General features: G+C 33.8%; 3 protein-coding genes across 3 annotated transcripts in view; all 3 read right to left on the bottom strand.

Moving 5' to 3' along the window:
* LOC142353246 (uncharacterized) overlaps window positions 1–14,673 on the bottom strand; it is a 534,761-nt gene that overhangs the window by 42,985 nt on the left and 477,103 nt on the right. The gene's annotated exons all lie outside the window — the stretch shown is intronic.
* Window positions 1–14,673, bottom strand: part of LOC142353211 (serine/threonine-protein phosphatase 4 regulatory subunit 3-like) — an 84,364-nt gene that overhangs the window by 32,366 nt on the left and 37,325 nt on the right. The gene's annotated exons all lie outside the window — the stretch shown is intronic.
* LOC142353003 (tRNA endonuclease ANKZF1-like) lies at window positions 11,293–13,459 on the bottom strand. Its single transcript, XM_075405181.1, has one exon. It carries the CDS (start codon window positions 13,254–13,256, stop codon window positions 11,382–11,384), a length of 1,875 nt encoding a protein of 624 aa, XP_075261296.1. The 5' UTR covers window positions 13,257–13,459; the 3' UTR covers window positions 11,293–11,381.

Genomic DNA, 14,673 nt, shown 5'->3' with positions numbered 1-14,673 from the left:
CACTGACCTGGCCTTATCTCTTTTTGAATGTCCAAAGAAAAGTCAGTTTCAGAGTCAGGAGGTCATTTTTGAGAGCGGGTAAGTCACGCGTGACCAAAAACTTAGTCACGCAAATGAACAAAAAAAATCGCTACAAAAATATTCCAAATGACGTCACGCATGCGATTCAGTTGAAATTGCATGAAAAAAGAGAAAGCACATTTGAAGTGATTATGACGTCATATCGTCCTAATATATAGAAGGCCAATAATAGCACCAGCTATCACTGTGCGGCTAATAAAAAGAAAACAGGGTTATAAATGCATTCTACAAACACTCAAATTTCGATAGTTTTGCTGTCTAAGAATTGATAAAACAGATACAAGTTTACAGCTTTTAAAAGATACTAGATATTTATGCCAGCAAAATGTCAATCTTCATATGCTTAGCACAGTTTTCTGGAAGAACCCAGCATAAAAAATCAGCAATTACATTTTTAATAATTTCAAGCGAAAATGGTCGAAGATAAAAGCCCACTTATCGATATCAACTTAGAGCAAAAAACAAAATTTCAAACTTGTTCCGATATAAATTCATCCAATCAATGACTTGAAAAATGTTGCCAGTGGATTTTTAATGAAATTGGGCCACAATCAATCATTGAAGAAGCTGTCAATATGTATGCTCGAAAAAATACATATCACATGGTTTCTCTAAAACAAATTAAATGAACTTTTTGAAGAAATTTAATGTGATTTTGGCTCAATAAATCATTGAAGAAATCCTGCCTATTGAGGAGTTCAAGACCGCCAGCTCAGTGTGCTGCACTTTAACTACAAAGCTACACGGCTCCTACGAATCAATTTCTCAATGCTCCCAAATGAAATCACTCAAAAATCAAACAGCTGAGCGTGAAAAGTCACCCGAAAAGGGAAACCAAAATTTTTTCTGGAAGAAAACAGTGAAGCAAAAAGTTTTCATAAAAATATGTATGCAACCTCATTCGAGAGCAGTTAAAAAACATAGCTGGCGGATTGCCAGAAAATAGCCGCAATAGCTTCGTAGATCTGCAGTCTCAAAAAGATAGTAAAAGAAACACACCAAAGAGAAATTTCTTTTTGTTAAATTGTGAGATGTTATTTTTTGATTACGGATCTGTATAAGCTGTTGCTGCTTCTATTAGCTGCTCTCCAAAAACCTTCATTTAGAGTGGCAAGCACTGACCTGGCCTTATCTCTTTTTGAATGTCCAAAGAAAAGTCAGTTTCAGAGTCAGGAGGTCATTTTTGAGAGCGGGTAAGTCACGCGTGACCAAAAACTTAGTCACACAAATGAACAAAAAAAAATCGCTACAAAAATATTCCAAATGACGTCACGCATGCGATTCAGTTGAAATTGCATGAAAAAAGAGAAAGCACATTTGAAGTGATTATGACGTCATATCGTCCTAATATATAGAAGGCCAATAATAGCACCAGCTATCACTGTGCGGCTAATAAAAAGAAAACAGGGTTATAAATGCATTCTACAAACACTCAAATTTCGATAGTTTTGCTGTCTAAGAATTGATAAAACAGATACAAGTTTACAGCTTTTAAAAGATACTAGATATTTATGCCAGCAAAATGTCAATCTTCATATGCTTAGCACAGTTTTCTGGAAGAACCCAGCATAAAAAATCAGCAATTACATTTTTAATAAATTCAAGCGAAAAATGGTCGAAGATAAAAGCCCACTTATGGATATCAACTCAGAGCAAAAAACAAAATTTCAATTTTGTTCCGATACAAATTCATCCAATCAATGACTTGAAAAAGGTTGACAGTGGTTTTTTAATGAAATTGGGCCATAATCAGTCATTGAAGAAGCTGCCAATATGTATGCTCGAAAAAATACATATCACATGGTTTCTCCAAAACAAATCAATTGAACTTTATGAAGAAATTTATTGTGATTTTGCCTCAATCAACCATTGAAAAATTCTGCCTAGTGAGGGGTTCGATTCCGCGAGCTCCAGGCTCAGTTTCGTCCACATTATCAACAAGCTACACGGTTACTACAACTCAATTTCTCAATACTCCGAAATAAAATCACGCAAATCAAAAAATCGAGCGTGAAAAGTCACTCGAGAAGTGAAATTGAAAGAACGATCATGAAGAAAACGATCAAGAAAAATGTTTGAATGAAAATATACGTTTACAACAACTGCTTCAAACTATAACTCAAACTATAAGCTTTACGTCTCGCAGTTAAAAACACAAATCTCAAAAATCAAATACAAGCTAATCAAATATCAAAAATAAAAAACCTGAGTAAATTTTAATATTTCTTTATCGAAAGCTGAAATAGTGAAACCAATTAAAACATGGAAGACCTCAAAGACATGAAAATTATGGACAAATTCTGATGAAGCAAAAGTTGTATCTTTGAACAAAGCTGACAGGTTGAAGGCAAATAGCCGTGATAGACGCTTGTGGACTTCTATGAATCGTAAAAAAGTAAAAAAAAAATAAGAGACAGATTGACCACCAGTCCTTTAATAGACCACTAGACTTTTTGGGTTAGATTCCGACTGTCAATTTTCAGACACATACGGCCGATAAAGAAAAAGCCTTAACACAGCTTTTTCAAACTTGATATTCGAAATCGAAAATTAGACTAATACTCAAGAATTAGGGCAAACAACTTTGGCACTACTTCGATGAAAACTATTCATCTTTAACTAGTAAATGTTCATAAAATTTAAAGTTCCATAAGTGAGTTCAGAAATCACTTCTTTGAGTGAGGTAAGTCACGCAATTGACAAAGCAGAAATAACGTCACGCACACAAATTTTAACTGCAAGGCAGTCACTGAAAAAGTCAGTTTCAAGAGGTCGCAAGAATCATCGATGGAGACGACGAACTAAAAAACATAACAGGACAAGTTCTGAAAAACAATCCACGGAATTGATTGAAAAACTGACAAGTTAAGTTAATGTATCTGACAAGATCAATTGAACAATCCCAGCCAAAAAAAAACAAAATAGTAGTTGACAAACTAAATAGTTAAACACCAAACAGAAAATAATCATTGCTGAATTTCTTGAAGCTTTAACCCTGTAGGCCAAATACGATAAAATTCAATATAATCATTTACTCACGCACAAGCCTTGAAAGAGGTCTATTTGCCACTAAAGGGAGATAAAGAGAAATATAAAGGCTCCAAAAAAGCTGAAAAGTGTAAAATTTAAAGTTTCTAAATTTCGCTTAAAAAATGTTCAAAACCATTTTTTCACTGGAGTTCTGTCAAGAACTCATCTGCAAAATTTAAAGTTTCGTTTGCCACCAGCGTCGTTAAAATGACAAAGTTCAAACAAAAATTATAAACAACTCCAAACTTCAACAAAATTTTGCTAAAATTCGTTTAATTAATATTTTCAGAACCAGTTCATTGTCTCCAGAGACTATCCAGTATTGCTATTTCTAGCCTAAAATAGTTTCACTGGCTTATAAAGATCGATAAATTTGCAACATGATAAATATCAGACGATTTGAAATAAAAATCAATTTTATCAAACTATTTCAAAACTTCGTTATATCGAAAACAATTCCATTGCCGCTAACAACCATGCAGTAACATAGTATCAAGCCCTAAAGGAAGTTGACTGGCCGCTTACGCCAAAAAACTTCAAAACTTGAAAATTACAAATTTTATCAAAGTTCGTGACATTAAAATATTAAAATTTATTTAATTGCCACCAGAAATTATGCAGTAACCTATTATCAAACCCTGGAGATTTGAAAAAATTTTAACAACAGAAATTTAAAAAACTTAAAAATAATAGCAAGCTTTTATCAAAAAATTGCTGAAAACTGTGATATCAAAATGCTGCAAACCATGCCAAGGCCAATAAAAAGGTTTCAGTAACATATCAAACCCTGGAGGAGGTTTCCTGGCTCCTGGTGCTCGAAAAAAAATAAAATTGATATCAAAAGTAACAAAAAAAGAAAATGCAATTTTTATCAAATAAATTGGTTAAGGTTGTGATGTTAACAACCATTCCAACACCATTAAAAACTATGCAGTAACCTATCATCAAACCCATGAGGATATTCCTTGGCCCTAGGCGAAGAAACCTAAATAGCAAAAAATTTTAAAACTTGAAAATTTTGCTAAAATTTGTGATATCAAAATGTTGAAAACCATTCCATAGCGAAAAAGATGTTTCAGTTACATATTATCAAACTCTAGGTTTCCTGGCTCCTGGTGCTCGAAAAGAGTTAAAAATGATAAAGGTTAAAAAATTTTTTAAAAAATGCAAGTTGGTAAAATTCGTGACGTTTAAAACCATTCCACTACCACTAGAAAATATGCAGTAACCTATTGTCAAGCCCTAGAGGAAGTTCCTTACCAACCAAGGCTAAAAAACTCAAAAATAAACAAAAATTTCAAAACTGAAAAAAATTGTAAAAATTAGTATGAAATTGACTGTTAATGTTTGGATCATAAAAAGTATTTATGTCTTGCAAAAGACTTTTATCAGCATTTACAAACTAGTTCAACAAAAAATCCGAAAAATGACAAAACCGCAAAAAATTGAAGCCTTTTGGTCTCAAAAACTCCTCAAAATCACCTTTTAACCTTGAATTACGGCGTTTCCATTAGCTTCACCTCTCTAAACACTTGAAGGACAACTAAACGCGTCTAAGGAACTCTGATGAAACTTGATGCCCGCTGAGCTTTACCTGTTTATCCCCTTTTGAATGCTCAAAGTCATCAAAAAAGGTGTGAAAACATCTTACAAAATTAAAAAGACAACACCAATACAATCCAATTCTTGGATTGTAAAAAACCACGATATCCCCAATAATAGCCGCTATCGCTTCGCGGCCATTAATAAATATATTTTGGTTTCCTTTCGCTTTTCCTAATATTTTTTCTTGGTACTTGCCAACAAATCATTCTACACTATCAACATTTGTATTCTCTCTATCAGTTTGCCGCCCATTAATTATGTGTCTGAATGTACTAATTAAATGTAATAATTGAATGTACTAATTAAATTAGATATAACCTAACCTAAAAGTTTCCGATGTCTTCATTTTGACGAATTCAATTTTCTGGTTTGCAGTATTTTGATTACCAATAAACTCAAATGCTCGCCTTCTTTGCTTAAAACCATAGTGAAATTGCGATGATTTTAAGCTGTATACGTTAACCAAACGATTCGAAGACTTACAACTCGACTGAAAGAATACATCAAATTTCTGCACCTTATAAGAACCATCTTGGTGACTGCCATCAACTAGAAACTGACTGGTAACAGAATGTGAAGAGTTCTGATTCCGTTTCACTCTTAAGAGAGCTTATTGATCCAGATTCCGTCCAAACATTTTATAAAAGTTTTTTATAAAAGCTTTTAATGTCAAAAAACTTAAAAATTCGTCCTGAAATTTTAAAATAGAAATTGTTGCATAATCGCTTATATTTGTACCATATTAATATTCAGCTTTTTCTCAGCTCTCCACAAAACCTTTTTGATTCTCCTGTTGATTTATTCGAAAAAAGACTGATATGGTGGGGCCAATTTTGCACAAATAAATAACTGATTTGATTCATGAAAAAAAAAACATTTGATGTCTCCCATTGATAAAATGATCGTTTAAAGACAATAACGAAAGAGAAAAATCCGGCCTGAAAACCCTGATTTTCAAGAAAAAAGACTTTAAAGCCTGCCTGATCACAATTAATGAATTTCTGGAAAGATTATGAAAATGTACGTCACGCAGACTCCAAGATGCCACAAGAAGTGTCGTGTGAGTCTATGAGTAGCGTTTAATGTTCCATCAATCCTCTCAAGCTTGCCAAAAAAAATGATTTGATAGAGAAAATGGTCCTTTCAGATTCAGTCAGATACTTGAATTCTCTAAAAACAATCAATTTGGAGCAGATTCAACAAAGGCGTTTTGAGTAAGTTGACCAAATATCTAAGAAACTCCCGCAAAAAACTACAAAAAACTCGAAACAACTATATTTTAAAGAATAAAAAGTTATTTAATCAAAACGCAAAGATGCGTTCTCGATCATCGTACAGCAATACCATCAATTACTCTTTTGAACAGCAAATTTTGTATGACAACTAGAAACCGATGAACATTCCTATCGACAACAATAAACTTCTGACTGAAAGTCCAATTGCTAAGCAAGGATTACTATAATATTCGAGCAGATAGTTCCATCAACGTAACTGTACTCCTTTTAATTTATCTCTACATTTTCAAAAAATGGAGTGTAGTATTTGATAGCTTTACAAAAACAGGCTCAAAAGAGCTGTTAAATTCAGGGAACACTGGAGACGATCAGCTTATAAAAATCTCATTTCAAACGCGAGTAAATTCAGCGAAGAATAATTTTTGAGATGTGACACAAAATAAGATGTGATAGATTTAATCAAACTGTCGTGAAGAAATTTATAAAATCATTTGGAGATTCAGACTTGGTGCTAAGTTTGTACCTTCAAATAAGAACCAGGTAGCTTTCGCTAAAATATTGATAAACCATTCTTGTCCTACCAAAAATATATCGACAAGTACAAGAATTACAACAAAAAGTGTAACAACACAATCCGGCCGACATTTATCAGTGGTCTAAATTTGCCTGCTTACTAAATTTGAGACAATTAATGAATAACATTGAAATACAGAAAAAGAAAACATTATTTTTGAATAAAAATCACATAATGAAAGATTGAGATCCAAATTTTTTAAAGCTTACTTGTCTTTTATTAATTCGGAAAAACAGAATTGATAAAATATGCCTACGTTGCGGTTTTCAAGTACATTTTTATTTTCTGTTTTATCTTGTTTTTTTATTTCAAGAACTGCATATTTGTTACGTGCAACTAGAGAAACGAGTAGTTTCAATCAAAATTATGCTTCATGTTCCAACATGTTTTCAAAATGGGGGAAATATATTTGCGAGGCTGGCTTTTTTTCTTCAGTTAAATTTTTACCATTTGTTTAGGCATCGTAGAGAAAAAACATTTTGTAGCCCTCAGATCGCGCTAAAAATTAAAATGAAAACAAACGGGAAAACGGAGTAAACTAAGTTAGGTTAAAGGAGTTTTATTGCCACGAGTAATTCTTGACAGTTTCCAGCCTAAAAGTAACGATTTTAACTATTTGTCCAAAATTTTTGAAAAAGAAAATACGTTTTTTTTGAAAAATGATTTAAAAAATTTCCGTCCCTCTGTTTTATTTCGACCAAAAACTATTGTCAGAAAAACTGTTTCTCTGTATCGAAGATTTTTTGGAATATAGAAGACTTCAGTCAATTTAGAGCTCTCAAAACAGCAAAAATTACCTTTGAAAATGAATAACTGACACTGAGTTGTTCATGCAAACAATTCGTCTCATTTCATCACAACTACCAGTTGCAGAAGCCAATTTCCAAAACCACGGAGACGTTAAAAAACCGATTTCAGGCCCTGATCATCAAAACAACCAAACTCATTATTATAGTTGAAATAGGTGTATTCCTTATGTTGTCAGACCACATCGTTCGAACTAAGCTCCTCTATTATAATGCAATACAGATGAACGAGAGGTAGAGTTTATTGATCGACAGTTTAAAAAACAAATGTTCATATTTTATTGAAAACCATAAAAAGTTTTTCACTCTGTATTTTGAAATTGCTCTTCGAATTGATCTTTCCCAGACTGGGCGTTTCTGTAAACTGAAAAACTAAATCGCTTATCGATTGTAAATTCCTAAAAACATTCAAAAACTTTTGTTCAATGTTCAGTGCCAAAATTACAATTACCGATAAAATTGCTTGAACTAGTCCACGCCTGGTTTTTTTTAGAGAAGAACGAAGCAGGCCTAACTGAACGTAACCAACCTTGAGTTGCCAAAAAGAAAAAAAATCTAAAATGTTTTTGTTGGAATTGGGGTTTATAATTGTTTCATTGTTTGTTCTTATAAAGCGTGGTGTGCGTGTGTGTGTGTTTGAATGGTTCGTTCGACTGTGTCTTTCAAATTATATCATTTATTGTTCCGGCCCCTCTTGAGAGGGGGAAGGAACAATACACCCAAATGGTTTTTTATGGGGTATCATTAAAAAGCCCGTCCAGCGCAGACAATGAAACTAAAAAGATTTATTTGAATTTCGTTTTTCGTTTTCTAGGGCGAGTTTTCATGGTTTAAATTAGTGTAAATATTAGACCGACTTGGGTTATTTTTATTCAAATTTTCCGGAAGTGTTGCCTAAAATTTCATTAGTTTTGCTAAAATATGTAAAAATCGTTAGCAATAGAATTGTTGACTTTATTTCCCAAGACAAAAAGATAATGTTGACTATTTTATTCCATTTTTTCCGCTAAAAATTTGCTAAATATAGCAAAATTCAGCTTTTTTCAAAGAAAATTGCCCGAAATAAGATTCTGTGGTCCACTCTGATTAAATTTGCCGGGAATACACGCCCAAAATCAATTAAAACAATCTTTGTAAACTACAAAGGGAGCTAGTCCTACTCCACCTTCCATTGAGTCAGCAATTCAAATTTTCGCATTTCGCATTTTTTGTTAACCTTACGTTTTGATTATCAAAACAGCAGCATTTATTTTAACTTTTAACTAACAAATTATCAAGATCTATAATATTTGAAACAATTGAGTGCTCATAAAGGACGAACGGCCATAGCAAGCCTGGCTTTGGTCCAACCTTGGAATGTTACAATCCAAAAATAATTCGGATTGTAATCAGTTGGCCTTTTTTTAAAAAAAAGTTTGATGTTTTTTATATTAATAAAAGAGCAGATCAAATCAAAGATCACTAATGATAGCTCCAAATAGCTTTGTAAGCAGTTCCAAATAAATGTATTTAGTTTCTATACACGAAATAATATGGTCGTGTTGACTTTTCAAAATGTTTTAAAAAATAGCTTATGGAACTTTGCCACTACTTTTCTCTTACTTTGGTCAACTTGTAGCTTAGTGTCAGCAGAAGAAGAATGCTTCTTCTTCCTATTCTTTCTACTGAATTAAATTTTAATATTCTTTGGGTTCTGTGTTAAACTATGGTTTTCTGGCTTTGATACTACTAGATTTCACAATCTTTATTTTAGCTTTTAGGCATTGGCCCATTTTTCACGTTTTTTCTCATTGTCACATTTTTGACAGTTCACGTATTACATTATTGGCTTTCAAAAAAGGCACAATTGAACATATAAAACTCTTTAAAGACATAGGTTATGGTTTTAACGGCTTCAACACCCCTTACTCGAAGAACTTGATTGAATATTTTACATTTGTCTTTAACTGTCGTTTTTACTTTGTCTTTTAGTCGAATAAAATTTCCTACAAAATGACAGATCTTATTGGCTTTTTATGTTATGCAGGAATAAATGAGCCTGTATTCTGATTTGAGTAGATAGCTGGTGGCCAAAATGACTTCATTTGCTTTCAAATATAAAATTTTCGAACTTCTGCTTTCAAAATTTTCGAACGCACTTTTTATCTTTTTGTCTATTTATTACATAGTTTCGTTAAATACAGGTCATAACATTATTGTAATCCAGGGAAGATGCAAGTATACAGCATCATTGTTTTCATTAAAGAATGTTTTTATTAAACATCAACTGTTTTTATGAATTTACTGGCTTCGACAGGGTTTTTTCGAAAAAAAGAAAATTAATTTTTGATTTTTGACGATATTTGATGTTCTATTAGTAGATGTTAGATTATATTCTGATTAATTACAGGTCTCAAGCGCTTCCTTTAGACGAACAGATGAACCCATTTATTTATTTTTGTAGCTATTTGCTTTCATGACTTTGAAAAAAAATTGCTTTCGAAAAAAACAAGTATTACTTAATTTTGGCCTTTCTCTTTATTGTCTACCTGTTATCTATTCTCATTAACGAGAGGTCCTATACCACATTTTTGGCGTCCGAGGAGGGCTCAAGTGAACATATTTAGAGGCGCCAGTTGCGACAGCGGTTTCTCGCAAGTTTTATTTGAATTTTCGTTTGTTATCTTTTTGTTTTTGTTCTTTTTGTAACCGCAAAAAAGAATAATGACCAATCTTATTGCCCTCCTATAGAGGCAGATGTGATCATAAGAATGTTGGATGTTTTCAATTGCTATTAATGGTTTTCATTACTTTGAAATTAATTGTTTTTAAAAACATTTGCTGTTTTTCGTTCTTTTTTGGCTAATTGATACCGAGCCTTGTTATGGAGTGGTCCCATATCCTTTCTAGTGAAGTACAAGTAATTTTGTTTAGTTTCAGTTTTATCCGAAGCTATTTTGGCTTTGCTAAGTTTTTTCTTTAAATGGACACAAAGTTTTGGATGTAATTAATGTTTGTCGTTATTGTTGTTTGTCTTGACTTGGTTTCTTAGTAATGGCTGATCTCATCAATCTAATGCGGCATTGTTTTTATTCCACTGAGTTTTTTTGCGTTGGAGGCGATCTTTTTGTTCGCATACATTTTTTTGAAAAGTACTTGAATTTTTGGGATTCTCTATCTGTTCATTTGGTAGACAATTAAGCCAATAAAGTGGATGAGCGGGGTCAAAACTTTATGTGCAAAAGCACATTACCGAGCCTCCTTGTGTCTTTCAAGAATATGCTACCGAATTTTTGTTTTCCTCTGCCGAAAAAGACCGCAAATTTTTTGGTTCAAACAGTGCAAGTAATTTTCTCAAATGCATATGAGTTGCTTTCGGATACTCCCAACGGTTTCTCTGACAAAGTTAATGATTGTTTTAGCAATTCTGAGAGTTAAGTTTGAAGATACTGTGCTACGCACAGACTCGCACGAGCCATCTTGTTCGTTTGTTCAGAAAAATATATATAGGATTTCATAAAATCAACTTTAAATTTTTAGAAAAGCTACATTTTTTGCAGCGGTGAGCATAGCGTGCCTGAAAGGGGACAATAAGTTCACTAAGGGGCTTGAACTTGCGTTATTAGACCAAGAGACCACTATTAGAATTTGAAATGAAAAATAAAACTATTTTTCTGGCACTTTACAATTTACTTGCAAGTAGTAACCGATCGCCAATTGAGTTCAGCTGTCTCAGAATGTGATAAAATTTAGATTACACCACTCAAAAAATTAATCAAAAAGTCAAAAATCAGTCAGACAAAAATTTTACAAAAAGACACGCGGCTACACTAAGTGCTTCCAGCTTTGTTCGAGAGCAAATAAAGTTCGAGTATGACCATTTGTTGATTTTAATAAGTTATAGTTTTCTAAATCTCCGCGCAATACCGTGTATGAGCTAAACTAATAGACGCAATAATCGTTTAACTTCCCGAACTAAACATTAACCAAAAAAATTGAATATAATTTCATCAGCACCAAATAGAAACATTCATAGAATTCGAATTCATTGAAACGTTATTATAACAAATGCTATTGTTTTGAATTATTTGATGCTTTTCTGTGCACGTGCACACAATCAGTCGAACAAAAAGAATTATCACTATATTTGAAAGGAATCAAGCTTTCAATATGTTTTCCACATAGAAAACATCTCAAAGCGTAATTACTCGCCGAATTGCCACCCAGTCGTCTCTCGGCAGCTAACGCTCTTTTTTCGCGGTCACTTAATTGGAGAAACTCTTGCTTTTGATTTTGCTCAATTTTCTCAATTTCAGCAGCGTCTTTTACAACTTTGGCAGTTTCTTTTCTTCTTTGTTTGTTCTCTTTTCGTTTTTGAGCCAATTTCTCAGCTCTGCTTTTCTCATCTTCTTCATTCAGAGGTTCAGGCACTCCAGCTACTGGGTAATTGTACTTATCCGGATATTTTGCTCTAAAGCGCCTGAACACATTTCGGGCATTTTTCTGAGACACCAACTGGCAGGGCGCTTTGTTTTTACCATTTTTCTCCGTTAAATCAAACCCATTTTCAAGAAGCGTCTCAATAAATCTGGAATCGTTACTCAATGAAAAGAAATGAAGACATGAGTCCCCATTTAGAAATTTAAGTTCTCTCAAATCTTCAATGTTTTTCAAAACAAACTCGAAGCACTCGTTGGTATCGCTTGTGTACAAATCTTTGACACGTTGTAGCATATCATTTTCAACTTCTTCAGGCGTTTGTTGGGGTGATTCTCGTTGAGATTCCTGAATTGGAGATTGCTCTTTATCAAATTCGTCTTTAACCTCTTTATCTGAATCTCTAACAGGTTCTTTATTCTCAACACTATGTAAAACATTTACACAGCTATGTTTCTCTTTGAACTTCTTCGAAGGTGACATGGGCTTCTTCCTAAGTTTACTTTCAACGTACTCCGCTTTGTTTAACTCTGTAATCTGTGTCAGGTTCTGAAAAACCCGCTTAAGCTCTGAAAATGTTGGTCTCCGGGTTGGAAAAGGTATATTACGCACTCTTTCGTCTTGCTTGGATAGAATTGGATTTTTACCTCCAAAAAACACAGAACTATTTTCGGTCGACGTTTTGATGAAAATCAAGTTTGCATCACCCAAATGCTTGGACCAAGATTTGAGCAATTCTGTGATATCCTCTTTTAAACTGGCTTCGCAGTGCCTTCTTAAGTTGGCACCGGCTGATTTTGCTTTACTTCCTCGATTATCGTTTGAAGATTGAGAGGTTCCTTGTTTTGCCCGGACAACGTATTTATGGAAAGTTTTATGCACAATAGCTGTTTCGTTTTCAAACACCGCTGCCGCGAAATGTCCACTAGATAACATGACAACTACAGTTCGAATAACTTCTCGCATAAATAGTGTTTTCAAGCGATGTATTAAAGCATCAGTTGACGAGATCTGTTCTTTTCGTCTCACCACTAGACATTTGTGAATAGACAAAATGGTATCGGTACTTCGGGCAGTCAAATGAAGTTTCATTTGATAATTTATTGGAATATTATCTGTCACCGACAAAGACGTACAATTATCGGATAATTCGTGATCGGATGATTCTGAATCACTTCCCGAAATACTGGAAGAGTCCGCATTCGCAATAACTGTGGACACGAAGTAATCTTCGCTTATAGGTTCTTGAAATTTCAGAAGCCTCTTCAAGTTGTACCCATGCCAATCACTTTTGTAATGCAAAATCTGTTCTGCTCTGTCACTGAAATTAAAGGGGCAGGAAGAGCATTTGCCCGTCAAAGGAACATCATCAAGCTCATCATTGCGTTGTACATCAGTTTCTGACTTCTCGGCTTCTTGAGTTGATAGACAATTGAATATCTCAACTACAGGAAGTTGTTCCTTGAAGCTTTTATGGAAAATTGAAAGAGGAATCTTCTTTGGAGCCATATTTTGCAAAAAAAAACGATTATTTGTGATGTCTTTTTTAAATTAGCCCAAAAAAGCAAGCACAATAATTTCACACGGAAAGCGAGCTACTCTCGCAGCAAAATGAAAGTACACAATTATCGTCACATTAAACAAAACTGCAATTATATTTACTACAATGACGCAATGTTGACGACATGCAGGTTTCTAAAAATAGAATGACGATGATCTCAATGTACGCTTTACTTAAGCTGCGTAAAAGCTTGAATAAGGCGCGCGCGGTTGAGACAACCTAAGCCTTCAATGTCAGAAGAACTTCTCATTAACATTTGAAGGTATCATGAACGCGCCTGTATTTACGAATTCTGGAAAAATAAAAACAAAGGATAGTTCTTTTAAATATAACGTGCCCCATAACTGAGCCCACAATAAGCTGGAGAATCTTGGCCTTATATTTATACTTTTACTACTACTACTACTAATAAAGTAAAAAGGGTTAACACAAAACGCAATTAAAAGCATACAGACTTCTACATATATTATTTAAGGAAGGAAACAGTGGCAAGAAATAGTGTCTTTGAAATTATATACGATGGAGTGATGTCTCAGTTTATAAAGAAATTCAATTCTCATGTCGCAGCCTTACAGAGTTATAGTGCCTTGTCTTAAATTATATGAGATTCAGCGATGTCTCATAGTAGGGGATCATTACTCGTCCATTGTCCTGCGCGGCTTAAGCTCTTCTTTTTTTAAAATAATTACCTGAAAATGATTAAAATTTTAAATTATTCTTTCAGGTATTATTTTTTGTAAATTTTAATCATCTTCAGGTAATTATTTTTAAAAAAGAATAGAGCTTAAGCCGCGCAGGACAATCCAATGGACGAGTAATGATCCCCTACTATGAGACATCACTGAATCTCATATAATTTAAGACAAGGCACTATAACTCTGTAAGGCTGCGACATGAGAATTGAATTTCTTTATAAACTGAGACATCACTCCATCGTATATAATTTCAAAGACAAGGTACTATAACTGCTTAGAGCTGCGTCATGAAAATTACAAAACAATTTATAAACTAATTTGTTATGAAACTAGTCCCCGCTCCCGCACTATGGCACTAAATGAACCCTCAATGTCAGTTGGCCGTTTGGAACCACGGCACCATCTGAGGCATATGATAGCGCTGCACAGCACAGGAAAGCAAAACTTATTCTTGTGCGTATGTATGCTATTGCGTCCGAGTATGATTCATCTTTGTTTTCAGCAATTTTATTTCCTAGTTGTTTTATAGTGCGCGTTGCGGACGGTTCATCAGAACGCTGAGACCATAGCTCTCAAAATTTGAGCTATTAGCAACTACATGACAAGCAAGGACTCGTGATCACATCAATTTGTGAGTGCGTGAGCAAATCAATTAGAAAAAAATGGTGAA

This window comes from Convolutriloba macropyga, chromosome 14 (genome assembly GCF_964194025.1).
Source record: "Convolutriloba macropyga chromosome 14, txConMacr16.3, whole genome shotgun sequence".
Classification (NCBI taxonomy): domain Eukaryota; kingdom Metazoa; phylum Xenacoelomorpha; order Acoela; family Convolutidae; genus Convolutriloba; species Convolutriloba macropyga.
Note: the sequence above shows the minus strand (reverse complement) of the source record. Positions and strands in the feature narration are given on the sequence as shown.

What these genes read in the sequence shown, in the direction of transcription:
- LOC142353003 (XM_075405181.1), bottom strand. Translation starts at nt 13,256, where the DNA reads ATGGCTCCAAAGAAGATTCCTCTTTCAATTTTCCATAAAAGCTTCAAG.